At 41.6% G+C, this 19032-nt stretch overlaps 1 protein-coding gene across 2 annotated transcripts in view; it reads right to left on the bottom strand.

The window, feature by feature from the left end:
* The window catches only part of PTPRO (protein tyrosine phosphatase receptor type O), a 199646-nt gene extending 180831 nt beyond the window's left edge, over window positions 1–18815 (bottom strand). The window contains exon 1 of one of the 2 annotated variants that reach the window (XM_034781855.1): window positions 18309–18815. In XM_034781855.1, coding sequence (XP_034637746.1) covers window positions 18309–18389 — 81 coding nt within the window. In that variant the 5' untranslated portion in view covers window positions 18390–18815. The remainder of the gene's footprint in view (window positions 1–18308) is intronic. The other variant, XM_034781863.1, reaches the window with a different exon arrangement.
* Between the last annotated feature and the right edge of the window lie 217 nt (window positions 18816–19032).

The following is a 19032-nucleotide window of genomic DNA, read 5'->3' as shown; positions in this document are numbered from 1 at the left end:
TAATACAGGTTTTTAGTTATATAATAGGTTTCAAAGTAGCAGCCGTGTTAGTCTGTATCCACAAAAAGAACAGGAGTACTTGTGGCACCTTAGAGACTAACAAATTTATAAAACAAATTTATAAATTTGTTAGTCTCTAAGGTGCCACAAGTACTCCTGTTCTTTTTGTATTATAATACATACACACAAGGGGGTGGTGAATTAAGGTTACATTAAAATGTGATATTTTTCTCTGCAATTTATAACTTGGCCAAAGTTGAGCAAGTTTTCATTGGGATGGCAAAAGGCAAACCCCTGTCATCAGGGTGATGCCCTTGCAAAATTTCAAGTCCCTGCTTCAAAGTGTAGAAATGCTAGAGCTTCTCAACAAAATAATTAAAAGATTTGGGTGGGGAGGGGGAGCTTGGACAAAACAATATTTTTCCCTAATCTCATTCTTAGAAACAGCTGAACCATTTTTGCTAATTTTTAAGTTCAGACTGAGGCAGAATCATGGCATGGAAAGTTTCAGCCTGAACTGTGTAGGTTTGGCAAAGCTATAAGCAAATGAAAACAGAGCCTTACAATAGAAAGTGTTGGGCAACTTACCTATAGGTGTCAACACCTGCATTACTTAGAATTAAAATATGGTATACTGGGATGTAAAGAGGGGGATGACTCACTCACATGGCTGGGCATGGTGTAGTGGCACTCTCTCCATCTGGCACTCCCTGCTGACAGCTGGGCTGCCCCTTCCCATGACTCAGCCCTCTGGCCAACTCATGATTTAAGTCCACCACTTCCAGGGTAACAAAACGGCCAAACACCTTGTATCAGGCCTTTTGGCCCAACTTTGGGCCCCATGGAACTCATTCCCTTTTCTCAGGGCTCTCAGGCATCCTTGCCTCCGTCTCTGGGCTCATGCCGCCATACCAATGGCTGGCAGGGGAATCCAGGCTCTCCCGCTACACTGGGTTCCAGCCCAGGAACCCTATAACCAGCAGCCAAAAACTGCTTCATCCAACGCCTTGTTCCTGCCTCACTGGGCTTCTTCCTGCTCAGCCTCTCTCAAGCTTCTCCTCCCCCACAACTTCTTCTAGGTTCCTCCTTCTCTCAGGACTCTCCTCTGGAATCCCTTAACAAACCCAAACCAAAAGGTACAAACTCAAACCAACTTCTGCTCACCTCAGGCTTGGCCTTTCACGCCTCTTAATTTCTCCTGGGTGTACCTCCATTGAACACCTCCCAGAAAGTCCAGCTCCTGCCCTTTTATCAGGGGTTACCACTAGCACCTGCTCTGCTCCCAGTGACTTTTATCTCTTTCCCGGCCTCCTGTCAGATTTCTTTATTCAGGAGAGAATCCCAGGGCCAGATCTTCCCCTTTGCATCTCTTGATGTCTCTACTCTCTCTAGTCCCTGAGTGTGAGTGTGTACTCTTCCTACAGCCACCTCCCGCTCTCAACCTCCTCTGTTATTTTCCATCTGGGTTTCAGCCTGAGTTAAGCCTGGCTCTCCCTCCAGCTGCAGCCTGGTATGTTAACTAGCCTCTCAGGCCCACATGAACTTTGTACTAATCAGTGCAAGTAACAGTTCACAAACTAGCCCTTTGAAGCTCTGTTCAAGTCAAAAACAGTTACTGGTGTCAGTTCAGCATCAAGCTTTATGAGTTTGACTCTCTTCTTACACCAACTATACACATAACTCCAACTGAAGGCAAAATTATTCAGTTTACACCATCACCATTGTAAGCAAGAGACCCTGGGGACAGCACTGAATCAGGCTGTGTGTGATTATAACTCAGCTGAAGCCAGCAGAAGTTTTTCCATTGAGTTCAACCTGCTATAGATCAGGTCCACGCAAAGGAATTTAAATCTGAAAATGTGTGTCTCACACAGCATGTCCGGAAAAATTCAGTTTCTTTTCCATTTCTCTCACTTTTAACAATCCATATGGATTAAACAATGCATAAGCATGCTCCAGTGGTTGTTAGGCCAGTGACTAATTTACTGAACTACCCAAGCAATGAAGGATTATTTTATCTAATTAAGACAGAGCTCAGTATTTAAGACAGAACATTTGCATTAAACAGACAATCCAGAAATTATAAAATACTGTTGAGTCTGAAATAAGAATGTTAATCTTCCTTCATATAACAATGTTCTACTGACACACATTATACATCATTCCCCTTTGCTTGCAATAGACTAAATGCTCAATTATATCTTTGAATAAAATTAAAAACCAAATTTTGTTTTTTATTTTACCGCAGGTCAATCTTGATGTGTCATGCCATTAATGAAGTGATTTTAATTAGGATTTGTTTTGCTTTCAGTAATTCGCACATCACTCTTGTCAGAACAGAAGACTGGGAGTTAATAGTATTCCTGGGTTCTAGTCCCATGTCTACAAATGACTTGCAAAATGATTTGCCCTACAGATGAGGTCAAGTTATTTAACCTCTCTTGGGAGGTTTTCAAATGCACGGAAAACAGGTAGGCACCCAACTCCCACTGAAAGTCAATCTATCCTTTTTGTGCTTTAGAAAACTCTCCTATGTATCCATCTACCTATAGGTGCCGACTCCGAGGGAAATTGGCACCTGTGCATCTACCCACCTGTAAAATAAGTTTCCTAAGCAGATATTGACTTCTTTTTGAGTAAACACCAAAATGCATCACTTTGATCTTCCCCAGAATATCAGTTTACATACTGGGTATATTTTTACAAGCATTTCTGAATTACATTAATCAGAAATATTAGGAACTCTAGCAGCCAATGTCTGAAACATAATTAAAAGAAAAACATTCTAAAGGGAAGATGCAGTTGGAGGTAAAGATTGGCTCATCTATAATGAATGATCTAATCCAGATGGCTCAAAGGAGTACGAGTTTCCCTGACCTCCTCTGCATCCTATCAGCATGTGCTCAGTTACACATGCAATCTGATTCCATGATATTTCTCCTGAGTTTAGGATTGTTACTGACTATACAGAAGACTGGTATCATCACAAGACTGTCCTGGTATCATCACAAATCAGGATTTTCTTGTGCTACATGTAGCAATACCACTAGCAATACCACAAACAATACCTTTTTTATGATTTAACCTTACTAAAACTTATTTCAATGTGTCAGTTGAGAAACACAGTTTAGGGGGTGAAGTAAATGACAATTTGTTGAAACTGTTTTGGGGAAAAGAGGGTTGGTTTTGATTAATTTCCCACTTAAAACTTTTTTTTGGAAACAAAGTTTTGAAATGGTTGAAACATCCTGTTTTTTCTCTTTTGAAAATGTCAAAAAAGTTCCTTTTTTATTGTTTAAAGCATATTTTTGTTTAGATACTTAAGTAAACTTAAGGTAAAGCTTAAAAGGGTTGAAATTACAAAAAATATTTTGAAATTATCAAAACAAAATATTTTAAATAACCCTATTGGAATTGTCTTTTTGGATTTTTGGTTTGCAAAAAAATGAGATTTTGACTTTGTCTCAATTTGGGAAGAGGAGAACACCTTCAAAATCTTAAAACTTTTGTGGGATAGAAATACCATTTTCCACCAAGCTCTATTCATTTCCAGAGCCGGTTAGCAAATGAAAGTTTCTTTGTGCTAATCCGTACATTCTTTAGCAACATTTTGACTTTTCTCCAGCAGCTCTACTCATTCCACGTAACTCATTGTGATCAGGGATGACTTCTGCAAATCAGCTAGATAGAGTTGGTTGAAGCATATCAAATTTCAAAAATTAAAGTTCTCATTGAAATTTCAACAAAAAATAGAACCCCCCCCCCACACACACACACACTTTCCCTGTTTTTTTTTTTTTTTTTAATAATTACTTATTTTTTTAAGAACAGCTCTAATATACAGGGATCTTTTCAGCTACTTGAATCATGGAACATGGTGATTGTGTAACAACACATAGCAACATTGAACGGTTTGGTAGTAAGAGACACCATATTTAGTTGAAAAGACAATTGAAGTTTAAGCAGGAGGCAGAATTTAAATAAATTGAATATGATTAAGACACAAAGTATAATTCCCCCCCACTCTTATGAAGAGAATCTTGTGAAAAGTTCCATCCTTTACTGAGTTGGCAGCACCAGTGTGCTCTCTTAAGGCCCCCCCCACACACACTTAATGATGCTGCTTCTAAGATTTAAAATGATTACAGTACAAAGTGAGGGGGCTTCCTGCATGTAGGTGTTGACATTAAACCTGTTGCTAAATAGAGTGTCATTTTAAAGGTGATGCCTTAGAAAACACTATACTTATTCTCCTGCCTGTATAGCCTAATCTTGTAGTGCGTGCGTGCACACACACACACACACTTTTGATTGAATTCAATCATTGTTACTTAGTCCTGACAACTGCGAAATTGGACCCAAAATTGGGTAAATGGACTACTCACAACAGTCAGTACTATGGCCACAGTTCAGTAAGATAATTAAGCGTCTGCATTACTTTGCATTTGCACCATTGCACTGAAACCAACAGAACTACTCATATGCTTAAGGTTAAGCAAACCTTTAAGTTCCTGGCTGAATTCAGGCCTATGTTCTGTAGTAAGTATCAGCAGGCTCAAGCCATAAATTGTGGCCTAATCCTCCTTCCAATTAAATTGAATGGAAATTTTGCTACTGATTTCAGTGGGAGCAGGATTGGTCCCTTGATGGCCACTATAGCAAGGACTCGGTATTCAGCCTAAGAATAATCTCTAATAATAATGCAGTCATCACTGTTATGAGTATCGGAGCACAAAATCTCTATTCACAGATTAAGAGCAGCAACGTTGAGCGCCAGTTGAAACATTTCAACGATACTCTGCAGAAATATCATGCTATTAGGATTAAACAAAGTACAAAAGCATCATTTTTTGCTTTTAGAAACATTAGGAGCCACTTGATTTCTAGCAAAGTTACAAGAACTTAAAACAGTGATATCCAAATCAAGGTCATATTCCTTCTGGGGAAGGCATTGCTACTCACTAATAATGTGACAGATTAAATCCCAGTATGTTTTGTGAAAGCACCTCTGTTGTCAGTGATTAGGGGTTTTAGTTCTCAGTGGGGACCTTGATGTAAATCTTATAACCATAGTGATAAATACTGCAAAATCTATTTTATGGCCCATCAACTTGTCCTGGGGTAGAGGAAACCAATTTATCTACCAGAAATGTTGGATTATGATTAATGGAAAGAGTAGATGTAATTTAGTCAACTGAAAAGACTCAAACATATGTTAAATGCTTTCCCAGAAAAGGTGTGGGGTGAAAATAATCTAAAGCTCTCCAGGAAGGCTTTATCCCACATCTTTTGAAAATGATGGTACAATAATTTAAGAAAAAACACCCTGATATACTTGTAGCCAGTGGAGTTGAAAGTCATTGCACCTGATTCTGATCTCAGTTACATTTCTGAATGTGGTGGAGTTAATCTGAATTCACAATAGGGGTGACTGAGATCAGAATCTAGACCATTGTTTCTCGCTGTGAAATATGATCTTTGTCTGTGAACAGCTGATATTTCCAGTGAAATCGTATTTTCATGCAAACATACTTTTTGTGACTATTTAGAATTTTGTTGAAATGTAAATCTACTGAAGGACTATTACAGCCGTAAATGGAACAAAGACCTCTTTTCTTTACACAAAGATACAGTCCAAAAAGAACGCACGAGAAATGCAACTTCACATGTTTAAAATGAACCAATTTCAGAAGTATTTTACTGGTTATTTGGAAAACCTTGGGTGTTACAAATTGTATCACAACACACACTCATTCTGGCAGAACCCAAAAACATGTAATCTTCTTGCATTGTCAGGGTACTGATCATAAAAGGCTGCTGGTGGGACTTATGCCCATTAATGCCACATCTGTTTAGGGTCACTGATATAGTGCAAGGTGCGGTACCACTTATTGCCACAGTTCCTTGCCTACAGTGTGAATTGCCCAGCCAGTCAGATTCCTTCAGCAGGCCTGCTTTGCCTTCTCTTCAGAGGCTATATACCAGGGGTCGGCAACCTTTCAGAAGTGGTGTGCTGAGTCTTCATTTATTCACTCTAATTTAAGGTTTCGTGTACCAGTAATACATTTTAACGTTTTTAGAAGGCCTCTTTCTATAAGTCTATAATATATAACTAAACTATTGTTATATGTAAAGTAAATAAAGTTTTTAAAATGTTTAAGAAGCTTCATTTAAAATTAAATTAAAATGCAGAGCCCCCCGGACCGGTGGCCAGGACCCGGGCAGTGTGAGTGCCACTGAAAATCAGCTCGTGTGCCGCCTTTGGCACGTGTGCCATAGGTTGCCTACCCCTGCTATATACACTGTGTAAGTGGCCACACAGCTCATTTTAAGCTAGCACATTTATTCTTAAAAGTAAAAGCATTACAGAAAAAACATATTAAAAACAAAGAACCTACCCGCATGCTAATAAGCTTACCAGAGATCACCCCAATTCCACCAAGGGCTCTGGCCAGTGAATGTCCTTCTAACCCCCATCAAGGGGCTTTTCTGTTGTCACCAGTTCATAACAACCTTGGCTTAAAACAAGAACCCCAATGAATCTGAGTCACTCTGTTACAGTTTTGGGGCCTTTGATTTTGTGAATAGGTAATTCGTAGACAATGCATTTCTCCTCACGGTGTAGTCTCAAAACACTGGGACCAGAAGTGAAAATTTGCATTCACCTCTTCCCAAGTATTTCCTAGGAAACACATTCTACTTTGTTTATCTTAAATGTTCCTTCTTGTCTTCCAAGGTGTTTCAAAGTCCTTTGAAGCTCTTAACATCTCCCAGGGTTGACATTAGTCATGTCTCCCCCATAGAGACGTTGCAATCCCACAATAATACATACACATTTGCACTTTTAATCCAATGAACTCCTAAAATACTTAGACTTCATTCAATCAGGGTTGTTGGGATATTGCAGGAAATTGCCACATCTGTCACAGAGATTTCTGAACCCTGAGACTAGGTTTTCCGAGTTTGGAGGGCTGAGCACATGCATGCAGACGTAGAGAGGAATCAGTGTTCTGAGACAAGGAGTATCGAGTGCGAATGTGTATAGGTCTGAAAGGGCTATTCTGAGCTGTGGAGAGGTGAGGTAAGAAAAGGAGGGGTTCTCGACCTGGGGCAAAGGGAGCACGTAGTGTGTGTGGGAGAGGCGGGGGGGGATGTTTCTGAGCAGGTGTTGATTGAAGGGAGGGAGGAACTTGAAGAGTTTGCAGTCTCTGCTCCTTTCATGTGCCCCATGAGGTGCAGTGCCCCGAAGAACAGGGAAGAGGTGGAGCCATGGCCCTGCCCCTTCAGCACCCACATGCAAAGTGGGCCTTCTGTAAGAGTTGGCCTTCTGCACCATCCAAATGTGTGGGGAGCTACAGGAGGGACTGCATGGGGTGGTGGTGTTCTGCACTTCCCTCTCCTACCCTGGACGTACCACCATGTAAGCTTTTACACCCAAGGATCAGATAGTTTGGGGGAAGGGTGATGGAAACACTGAAGGAATACCTTCATTTTACCCCTCCACCCATTACAAACAATTAATTGGCAATCATGATTTGATACAATTCATTTCCTTGACATGGTCTCTCCAGCCAATCTTTCTCTATGTTACTTTAGTAACAGTGATTTAACATTTCAAGCTAAGAATGTTTATTTGATAAGAACATAATTCTCGGCTGTGGGCATGAGAGAGTTCATGCTCTAAAAGGTGGCTCTGCATACAGATTACAAACCCTAATATGCATTTTAAAAAACACCCTGTGTAAATATGGTATAGCACAGTCTAGCATCTGAGAGAAATGACCACTCACTTATATAAACTGAGACTGTGGAGAAACAAGGGGAAGGGGAAAAAGAGAGAAAGATGTTTAGTCTAACGCACCAGGAAGGCAGTAAACTAGTCTGCCAGAAGGGGCAAGGATAGCTATATAAATGTTAATGGATTGTATTCTGCAGGGGAGACAATATTGTATGAAGACCAGAGATCATACCTAGATGTAGCTTAATTGTATATGCAAATGATGATGTTAGCAAAGGACTTTTGATCTGGTTCATGTCTTACAAGATTCCTATTGGGAGGTCCATAATTCAACTACATATGCTACAAAATACCATAAGGACACAGGTTAGCATGGGTAAGAAAACAAGCAGAGTAACAAAACCTAGTGATTCAGAGGGATTATTTGATACATTTCAAATTTTAACTCAATTTTCTGATTAGAGCTGCTCAGAAAATTTGTCTGAGAAACAGATTTAGCAAAAAGTTTTGCAGAATTTAATGACTCTGCAAGAGGAGCCACTTTACATTAGTGCCTTTACTGCAGCCCCTGAAAGGATGCAGCTCATTCCTCCAGTTCCCTGTATGTCCAGCCCTTCCCACTGACCGCAACATGAGGGAAGGTAGAACTCTCGGTTCATCCACCTCCACCCAACACTTGTTTACAGTGGGACCACAGGGGTTCCACTGGACTGAGGACCTGGCCCCAAGATTTTGGTAGCATAACCCTACTGTGCAGAGAGGTGGGAGTGGGGGCCTTATTTTCCGGCATGGCTACATTAGGGTTAATCAAAAGATAACCCCCCCAGAGATGGAAATCCACAAAAGGGTACAGAAGTCCATATGTGTTTTAAACTTTCTTCCAATTCCCATTCCCCATCATTTCCCTTTAGGGGACCCTTCCCCAACAAGGATTATAGCACACCTTTTTTAAAAGGCATCTTTCATATCTCAAGCAAGGATTTTTTTTTTCATAGGAATCCCTCTTTGGTTCCAAAACAATTCACTCCAATCCTGACATCTCAAGATATTGCATTAAAGAGCGTAAATTTGTTTATCTAGCAGATACACCTTCTTAGAAGTTGCTGAAAAATACACATTTGCCTTATTCTCCTGGTAGATCTAGCATGCTGCCTTTTTAAAGCTGTATGTAGAACAAGTAATAAGTGAAATGGAATAGGGAAAAAGTCATGCATGCCCCTCAATCGTCTTAACAGAGAAAGGTGACTTGCTTAATTTTTTTCTTCTATAATTTAGACTTTTCTAAACTTTTAACATTTTCTATAAGGAAAGAAGGATTGTGCTTACACCAATGGGTAGTGGTGCAATGCACCAGCCATCTTTTCCTCCCCTTCAAATTTATAAGTCATTAGTAATAAAATGTTGGTAAAAAAAGAGAGTCAAATGGCAGTTGCAATCACAATCCAAAGTAATAGTTCCTTTGGAGCTCATTAAGAGTATTGAGTACTTTTAATGCTTTATTGATTTAAGGAATAGTGTTTCAGCAATCAATACAAATACTCTAAGGAAAATTTCCAGAAAAGGTTTTCATATTTTCCCTTGAGATATATATTTTTCCATCTTGATTTTTACAGTTCTCTTTTTAACAGTTGTGGCCAATTTGTTTGCTTCAGGGCTTAAGCCAATCTCTAGCTATTAGAAACCATTAGAAACTTAACTGAGGCCACTAACTCACTCATTGGATATACATCTAAAGAACCATCAAATGGAAATGACCTGCAGATGCTACTAGAGAAAGGTGACTATTCTAATCATATACATAGACACACACACACACAAATATTTTATCATTACAATTTTAAAGTGCTCAAGGCTCTAGCTGTCCTAGTCCCATTGGTATTAATAGGAGTTCCTGAATCCCCCGAGGAACACTTTGAACACTTAGGGGTGATCACTGGAAACCTCACAGCAGGTAGTTAACAAAATGTCCTAACTTATTTAAACAATGAATTTAGTTTTGTTTCCCTGGGATCTTACAAGCAGCCGTGTTTAAACAACGTGCCAGATCCTCAGCTGATGTACATTGGCATTGCTTCACTGACTTCTGATGTTCTGGCCCTTTATTTTCACAACATTTTTCTGACTGAAATTCTCTCTTTACTTTTACCAGTTGTGCTGTAGTGAATGTTCTGATACAGTAGTCTTTGCTGTGAAGGTCTCAGAATATTGGGTGATCTTGCATACAACGGGTCCCATCTTAGTGTCAGATATGTAGGAGCGCATCATCTACATCTTCAAATATGACCTTGTATCCCCTATTCCATAAAAAGCCTCCATCATTCCCACCTCTCCCAATAACTTCAATTAGGCACCTACGGCACGCTGAATTTCCCATAGACTCTTTTGAAACCCTCAGCCTCTGTATTTAAAGATCCCAAATTGACCTTTCTATCCCCAACATTTCACACCATATTCAATCACACATCTCCACCTATTTCCTCCTGGAGCTCTTGCATGAGGAGTTCAACATGATGAAAACCAAGTTTATTATCTTCCTTCCTAAACCTCCTCCTCTTGCTGCTTTTTCTGTTATTGTCAACAGTGTCACCATCTTTCCCATCACTAATGCTTACAGTAAGGTATTTGTGCTCTAATTGCATGCAGGAAATACAATAACTACAGTAATCTGGACACAGCACTCCCTACTTTCACTGTGGTACAATATGTTGTCTTTATAGTAAGCCAAACATGATGCATCGTGTCATTTCTGGAACTCCTTCATTTAAAAGCCAGTGTCATTTCCTAGCATGTGAGATTAGCATTTCCCCTTTCTTTCATTATGAGTTACTCGCGCCACCTTTTCTATAGTCATTCAAGATCAAAGTACAGTGCTGGGAAAAACTGGTAACATTTTACTTTAAGCATCTCTACATTATTCATTCAGGTATTTGTTGCAGTAACACTGATCTTAAGGAATTCATTTAAAATTAATGTGAAATGTCATGTTTCTTTCATTAAAAAAAAAAATCCTTTTCTTCTCAGAATTTCCATGTCAGGAACTGATATATGATCATGGAAGTATACCCTCCCTCCCTTCCAAAAATATATATATGCTATGTAGAATATATATTTATCTAGGCTATTTTCTTCATTTACCTTTTTTCCAAATTCAGCATTTTTATGTAGGAATATAGGAGCTGCCAGAGTGGAGCAGACCAATGGTCCATCCAAACTATTGTCCTGTCTCCAAGAGCAGCCCATGTGGAATGCTTCAAAAGGAAGGCATAAGGCCCCCTACACTGCACCTAACAATGCAATAGTCATAACTATTTAGTGCTTCCACTGTTTATTATATAATATCAAGCCTTCAGAAATATAAAGGGGCTGATCCAGTGCCTATTGCACTCAGTAGAAAAACCTCCCATTGACTTATAATGTGCATCAGATCTGGCCCTATCTGATTAAGCCTGAAAACAGCCCTGAGAGGCAAGGAGGTATTATTTCTAGTTTACAGATGTGAAAGCTGAGACACAGAGTTAAAGGGGAGCGAAGTGCCCAAGTCCTAATGAATGTCCTTTCTGCTTTTGAAAATTTCCCCAGGAGTCACTTGTCTGTCCAAAGTCAATGAATCATTGTCAAAGACGGGGTTAGAATATGTCTCCTGATTCCCATTCCATGCTGTCACCATGCAATCCACTGCTAAGGAAACTTCCTCCTGACCCCACCAGCAGAGCCACTCAAGCCCTGAAGCATGTGAACTGCTAGCCCTTGCAATTTCTCTTTACCATTGTGCATGTAATGGCATGTGCAATAAATAAATGTCCAGTCCTTTTTTTGGAATGTTTACTAAACTATTTTGCCACCTTGTAGCAGTTGGAGTTCCATTAGTCAAACTGTGAAATAAAAGTTTCATATTAATCCATTTTAAGATTGATCATCATGTGTTTTATCTTTTGACTAACTAAAAATTTTGTTCTAAGGTCAATATTTAAAGACAGCAATAATTAAAGTATAACTTTATAATTTTTAGAGGGCTACAGTGCTTGTAGTAATAAAGATGTTATTAGCCAACCACTACAACGGCCCAATCCAACAGTACATGAAACCAGTTTGATGGTTGCCAGTGTAAGAACTTCAGGATCAGGCCCTAAGATTTATGGCGGTAAGATATACCAGATAGTTTTAAGACAAGCTAAAAAAAATAGATACAAGTACTTTGTGCTTTTGTGGTGGCAAAGCAATGTCTTAAGGGTACAAGGACATTGTCTTCTCTGCTAGAATTTCAGCCAGCGATGCTCCCTAAGGTACTGGAGGTGTTGGGAAAACTTTAGACTCAAAAAGAAGGTTGTGGGATATGTCCCTCCTGGCTAGTGAAAGCCAGTGGGGAAGTACTAACTCCCTTACTTGTGAGACTGTTCACACCTCTCAGAGAGGGCAGGGTACCTTTTACTTTCAGGGATGCAATAGTGTGGCCTTTGCTCAAGAAACACTCACTGGACTGTGACAATCTTGCAAGCTATTGACCAGTATTATCTTTCCTTCTTTGGTATAATTGTGGAAAGACCAAGGCCAGCGCTTCCACTAGGCGACCCTAGGCGGTCGCCTAGGGCAGCAGGATTTTGGGGAGGCGGCATTTTGCCTTCCGCTCCGGGTCTTTGGCGGAAATTTGGCAGCGGATCCTTCACTCACTCCAGGACCCGCCGCCGAAGTGCCCCGAAGACAAGGAGCCGAAGGACCCCCGCCGCCAAATGCTCAGAGGAGGAGCACTGCTGCCTAGGGTGGCAAAAACCCTGGTGCCGCTCCTGGGAGAGACAACTCACACAAAACCTAGATCCCTTTGATCTCCTCACCCTGGTCTATTTGGGTATACATCTGGTTATGGCATAGAGACTGTACTGGTTGCATTGGGGCTGTTCTTCAGTGGCTTCATTTTTTTCTCTTAGAGGGATCTCAGCAGGTAGCTGTGGACAACTGCTTCTCTTCCCAATGAGCGCTCAACTATGGGGTGCCAAAAGATGCACCCTCAATAAATGAACTGCTGCATTTTGCACTAGCTTCAGTCTCTAAGTGGTTTTAAAGCGTAGACCCATGTAGAATGCATTGCAGTGGTCTAATCTTAAGGTGACAAAAGCATGGATAACAATGACAAAATTCTGCATCCAAAAGGAAAGGACACAACCTCCTAGCCAGACACATATGGTAAAAAGCTGACTGGGTCAGCCCTCCCCATTCCCCACTCCAGTTCAACATGTATATGGAGCCATTAGGAAGTTTAGTAAGGAGACATGGGGTGTGGTGTGTTTTTTATGCTAATGACACCGTATGTCTCCATGTCATCCCACTCAGATGATGAAGTTCTGTGTTTAGTCAAGATTGAGGCATGGATGAGACCAAGCTGGGTGAAGGTCTACTCAGCTAAGACTGAGGTAGTGATGATGGTTGTTTGGGGCAAGTGGCTGGAGGAGATGACAGAGATAAGATCATTCCCCGTGACTGAGGAAGTATGCTGCCATTAGTTAATAGTGTTCACAACTTAGGGGTGATTCTAGATCCCCAGCTACTGTTTGGCAATCATATCTCAGCAGTGACCCAGTCAGTTTTTCACCATCTGCATCTGGCTAGGACACTGGCGTTTCCTTTCAGGTGCAGGCCTTCACACTGTTACCCATGCTTTTGCCGCTTCATGATCAGGGTATTGCAATTTGCTCTACATGGGACTATGCCTTAAAACCATTCAGAGACTGAAGGTGGAACAGAATTCAGCAGTTTGCTTACTGAGAAGGTCATCATGACACCAGTGTCAGGATCTGCACTAGTTGCTCACTGGTCTTTGGGTGGAGTTTAAGGTGTTGATTAGGACCTCAAACTATAAATGTCCTGGGACTGACTTGTCTGAGGGACTGCCTCTCTCACCATGCCATACTGCCATAGCTGCAGAAAAACAGGGGGCAGTCGAGCTGGATCAGTTTCATTATATGAGAGGCTACAGTTGGCAGGGCCTTCTCTGTGAGGGCCTGGGACGCTGGAACTTGCACCCCTCTTGGTCCAAGTTTGGGGACTCTCCAGGCACACTGCAAAAGCAAATGTGTTCAATAGGATTTTGGGAGAAGGCTGGGGATGTGCTTCCTAGATGATGAAGGTTGCAGCCTGATTGGCCAGACAAGTTCCTGTGAAGTGGATTTTAATGTTGTTGAGGTTTAATTTAATAGCAGTTTAGTTATTATATGATTAAATTATGTTAGGGTGCCTCGAGTCTTGGAAGGATGTTTTTATAATTTTAAATCTAAATACATAAACACATATAAACACACCATGGAACTTGATTCTCAAGGCTTTTGGGAACCAGTAGGGTTAAGTAATGTGCTAAGTCAGTAAGGGATTCCTGTAGCAGAAAGAGCTTCCAGCAGAAAATTGTCCCAGCCTAACCTACTTCACCTCCCCCCTACTGTAAATCCTTACTGATCTCTGGCCTGTGCTCCCCAGGTGAACTCTCTTACTCTTGCTAGTTTCTAAATCAACTGTCAGTTGGGAAAGCCATTGGTGAAGAGCATTGTGTGGGTTAAGGTTTGTACTGAGGTGTTTCAAGATAAGTAAATGGTGCAGTAAGTGGTTTCTGTGGTGTAGCAGTTATGATGTTGGTCTAACATGCAGAAGGTATCTCGTTCAAAGCCAGCCAGGAGCATTGGGGCTTCTGGTCCTTTTATGGGGGGAGGGATAGCTCAGTGGTTTGAGCATTGGCCTACTAAACGCAAGGTTGTGAGTTCAATCCTTGAGGGGTCCAGTTAGGGATCTGGGACAAAAATCTGTCTGGGGATTGGTACTGCTTTGAGCAGGGGGTTGGACTAGATGACCTCCTGAGGTTCATTCCAACCCTGATATTCTATGAGCCTCAGAGAATAAATGCTATTGCACTGGACCACATCAGGATTCATGTCTCAGCTGCAAGCGTCTCTCTCTAAAACTATGAAACACAATGTCAGGAAGGGAAGAGAATAAGTAGCTTGAGCACGTTTGTCACTGGGCAAAGCTTCCTAGTGGTTGTTTTACAGATGGCAGTAAGAGTGACATTTTATCCCTACCAAACAGATGCAGCTTAGAAAGTGATATTAGGTCCACTAATGCTGAAGCAGCAAGCACACAGACACTGTTTGCTCTTTTCAGATTCTCAGTTCAGTGCACCTGTTTTCTCAATGAGATTAACTTCCAAGCAAAATATCAACTTAATAATGTCAGGTTGGCAAACTTCAGTATTTCTAAGGAGCCAGTGCTAACCTGCCTCCAACATGCTGGCATGTCTAAACAGCATAAAATAAACAAAATGCTTTGTGCAGAAATGTTGACTTTAATTTCATTCATTTTTCATTGAAAAAAAAAAAGTTTTGAACTTTAAAGACAACGGAGTGAATTTCAAAGACTCATAGGACTGGAAGGGACCCCCGAGAGGTCATGTAATCCAGTCCCCTGCACTCATGGCAGGACTAAGTATTATCTAAACCATTCCTGATGGGTACTTGTCTAACCTGCTCTTAAAAATATCCAAAAATGGAGATTCCACAACCTCTCTAGGCAATTTATTCTAGTGCTTAACTACCCTGACAGGAAGTTTTTCCTAATGTCCAACCTAAACCACCCTTGCTGCAATTTAAGCCCACTGCTTCTTGTCCTAATGCTCATGAAAAGGGATTCATAGCAGTGGTCTGAACTGAACACTAAGAGTATATCTACCCTGCAGTCAGAATTGGCACTGTAGCACATGTAGACATACTTGAGCTAATTTTGATCTAGCTATGGTGAGTACCAATAGCAATGAAGCGAAAGCAGCACAGAAGGCAGCATAGGCTCTATAACTCTGTCCAAGACCATGGGTATGTATTCAAGTGCCCAGCCTGTGCTGCCACCTATACTGCCATGGCTTCACTGTTATTGTTATTCGAGTTATATCTAGATCAAAGGTAGCTAGGGTATCTACCTGTGCTGCAGTCACACTTCTGATTGGATATATGCACAGACAGAGTGGTTAGGCTCTATGCAAGCTTCCTCAGCTAACTCTTCCAATGCATTTCAGTCCTGTCCTTTCACACCCGTTGACTCCAGTAATGCAGCCCTCCTCAAAGCATCTAGTGACCATTCAGATGAATTAATAAAAGTAAGTTTGCCATCCCACTAATATCATATTCACAGTCATACATTGTGCTTCCAATGCACCGCAATCCTGATCTGCAAGCTTTCCCTGATATTTCAGTGCCAAACCACCATACAACTCTGTTAATACACTTCATTATCACCCTGAAGCATCTCCTGCAATTCTAGTCCTTGACCTTTCTTGAGCAGCGATAGTCAGTGGTACTATTGATATTTATCTGGCTCAGAAGTGGTGGTTATTTTCTCCTGGGATGAAACCCTGAGGCTTTAGCTTTCTGAACTTTTTCCTTTTCTAAATTTCTTACCATTTATTTTACAGGTAGAGTGTGTTCCATGTAAAAACACATGTTTTCCTTTTATTTTGTAGCAGCAAACTTTGGTCTCATAGTGCTGATGGAAAGCTTTAGCAAAACATTTACACACATAACGCAGTCCCATTGCCATCAATAGACTAAAGCATGTGCTTCAAGCAATGCCCGTGCTTAAGTGCTTTGCTGAATCAGAACCGGAGCTAGCAGCTAGAGTGATCAAACTCTTTGAAACAAAAGCCTATTCTCTCCATTCCCATTTTACCTCAAACAAATCTATGTTTCTTGTGGAAGTGAGGAGACTGGCTTCCAACAAATATAATTTGAACAGATGTGGTGGAAGCATCTCCTAAATAGTTCTGGAAATAGAATGTCAGTCTTTACTAGCAACACCGCTGCTATTCTAGGCCCTGATCCTGCAAACGCTTACATGAGTAGTCCCATTGATTTCAGTGAGACTACTCACACCAGTAAGGATTGCTCACATGAAAGAGGAATTGTAGGATCAGGCCCTTAGCTGAGGAGCTCTTTTAAGCAGTGACAATTATCCAAAACTGTGGGTTGGTTTTGTAAAATGTGCAGAATACTGTAATTTCAGTGCAATGATAATTATAGACAATGCCATATGCCTGTGTGGTACGTACATTTCCCTTTAGTGGAGTTACATGAAGCATATTAAATAGGCTGAAGGAAACCTTAAAAAGACCCAAAAGCATCAAGACAAAAATGTCATGTGTAACCAAGCTTGCAGCGTTAAGCAGAACTTTGAAAAGTGAATCTCTCAGGAAGACATTCTGAGCTTGAGCCGAGAATGGTAATAATCTGAAGGTAAAGCTAAGCATAGCTACGGTTAAAATATTTTTTCCATTTGTGCTTTACATGATCAGAATGGTGCCTTCATAATAAATAAAACACATGAAAAAAACAGATATATTTAGTGATAGAATGTTTTCATGGCCAGACTACACATTTCTGAAGTTCTCTATTATTTATTGGGCTGATCCTGTCCAAGGGCCTGAGTGTCTTTGAGGGGCTGAGTGCCCCTCAATTACTCTAGGCTTCCACACCTTGCAGAAGCAGGCTGTAGGTAAGGTATCAGTGGGGTGCTGAAGGGATAGCTCCACTTTACCTCCTTGCATTCCTAGACAGTCTCTGCTGATAAAAATCAGTTGGGAGGAAAGAACTAAGTGAACTTATTGCATAATGGAACTTAATTACTGTGCAATTAAATTTCAAATCACTCTCAGATGAATATCATATTGTCAACCTTTCAACATGTTTGCTGATATCCCAGTAATTAAATAACTTTGCCCTGGCAGAACAATTGTATAAAACTAAAGCAGCAGCAGCTACTGTAGCCTGGCGGCATATTGGTATGGTGTACATTTCGGATGCATGCAATGATTAATTGACACATAACAGGCCAGATGTAAACTGACATCGCTCAATTCACCTCACTGGAGCGGTGCTGGATTTTCACCAGCTGAGGATCAGGTCCTGCATCTCAAAACAGAATTTATAAACAGCCACAATAGGTTTTCCGGTACTGATGCCAGCACCGGTTGCAGGGCAATGGAAAGACCAAAAGGGAGGATTATTAAAGCAGGAATGGTTACTTTAAAGAGGTGTCTCATCTTTTCATTTTGATTTCTCTCTCTGCTCCAAGGAAACTGAAGCTCATCAGCACACACTTGCAAGGGGCACCATGAGATCAAACAATAAAACAGCCGCGCTGGTTCTTAAGTCTTCATCCCACTGAAGGCAACATGTTTCCGTGGAGGAACAAAAAGCCCTCCTCTCCATGTGCCTGCCAGCCCTGGAGGATACAGGAGCCGAGAGAGATTACCCTGTGAAAGTGACCTCATTTTGCCTTAGAAAGCATATTCCAACAAACCGACCTTTGACGCCGGCCCCTATTATTCATGGTTAAGGAGCACAAAGGGAGAGGCGGGAGGGAGAAAATGTGACAAATCCACTTTTTTAAAAACACACATCCATCAAAATACATGCAGGAAGGAGACAACAATCAATGAATCCACCCGCACATCTGCCCTGCCCTAGCTCCCAGATCCCCCCCGCTAAGGGAGGGAGATGCAAGGCAGGCGGGGGGCGGAGGCTGATGCATATGATCTCTCCCTTACCTTGAGGAACAAAAAGAGCCATAGCAGGGAGCGGAGGGTCATCCGGGTGCTGCTCCCTCCCTTCGGCCGGGGTCCGATCATTGAAGTGCAGCGGGAGTATTGCACGCAGAAATCTCAGCCGGGCTGCGGGGGTTTTCCCCCGGGTTTTCCTTCGGCTGGCTCCGAACTGTGGTTCGCAATGGCGAACTGCTGCAGCATCAGACGGTTCGAAGCACGGGCGTCCCGCCCAGGAGACACATCATGCCTCTCCTTCCCCTCTTCATGTGTTTTATTGGGGAAGAGGGGTGTGTATTTTTTCCAGTAGTTTCTTTGATCTCTTAATTAAAGAGGGGGGCGGTGAATCGATACTCTGCTGCAGCTGTGCTCCTCCTCCTTCTCTGGAGGTGCAGAAGGTGGTCAGCTGAGCCTCCAGTTTTCCTTTGCTCTGGTCCTTCCCTATTGGCTTTCAGTGAATGAATGAAGACTCCTCATTCCAGGCTCCAGGCTGAATGTGACGAGCAGCCTCCCATCCCTCTCTTCCCCACCCACTCTTAGCTCCACCCTTCCCCTCCCCCAAGCTCTGCCCCTGCTCCCAAACCAGGTCTCTCGTCGTGTACTTTCACCAGCCTGTTCTCTGGCTTGTCACTGTTCAGGCAAAAAACAAACACACAAAGCAAAATGCATCCTCAGCCCTTTCCCCCTGCCTCCCAACCAAGTTTGACAAGATCCTCATCTATCTTCCCCG

Source organism: Trachemys scripta, chromosome 1 (assembly GCF_013100865.1).
Source record: "Trachemys scripta elegans isolate TJP31775 chromosome 1, CAS_Tse_1.0, whole genome shotgun sequence".
NCBI lineage: Eukaryota > Metazoa > Chordata > Testudines > Emydidae > Trachemys > Trachemys scripta.
Note: the sequence above shows the minus strand (reverse complement) of the source record. Positions and strands in the feature narration are given on the sequence as shown.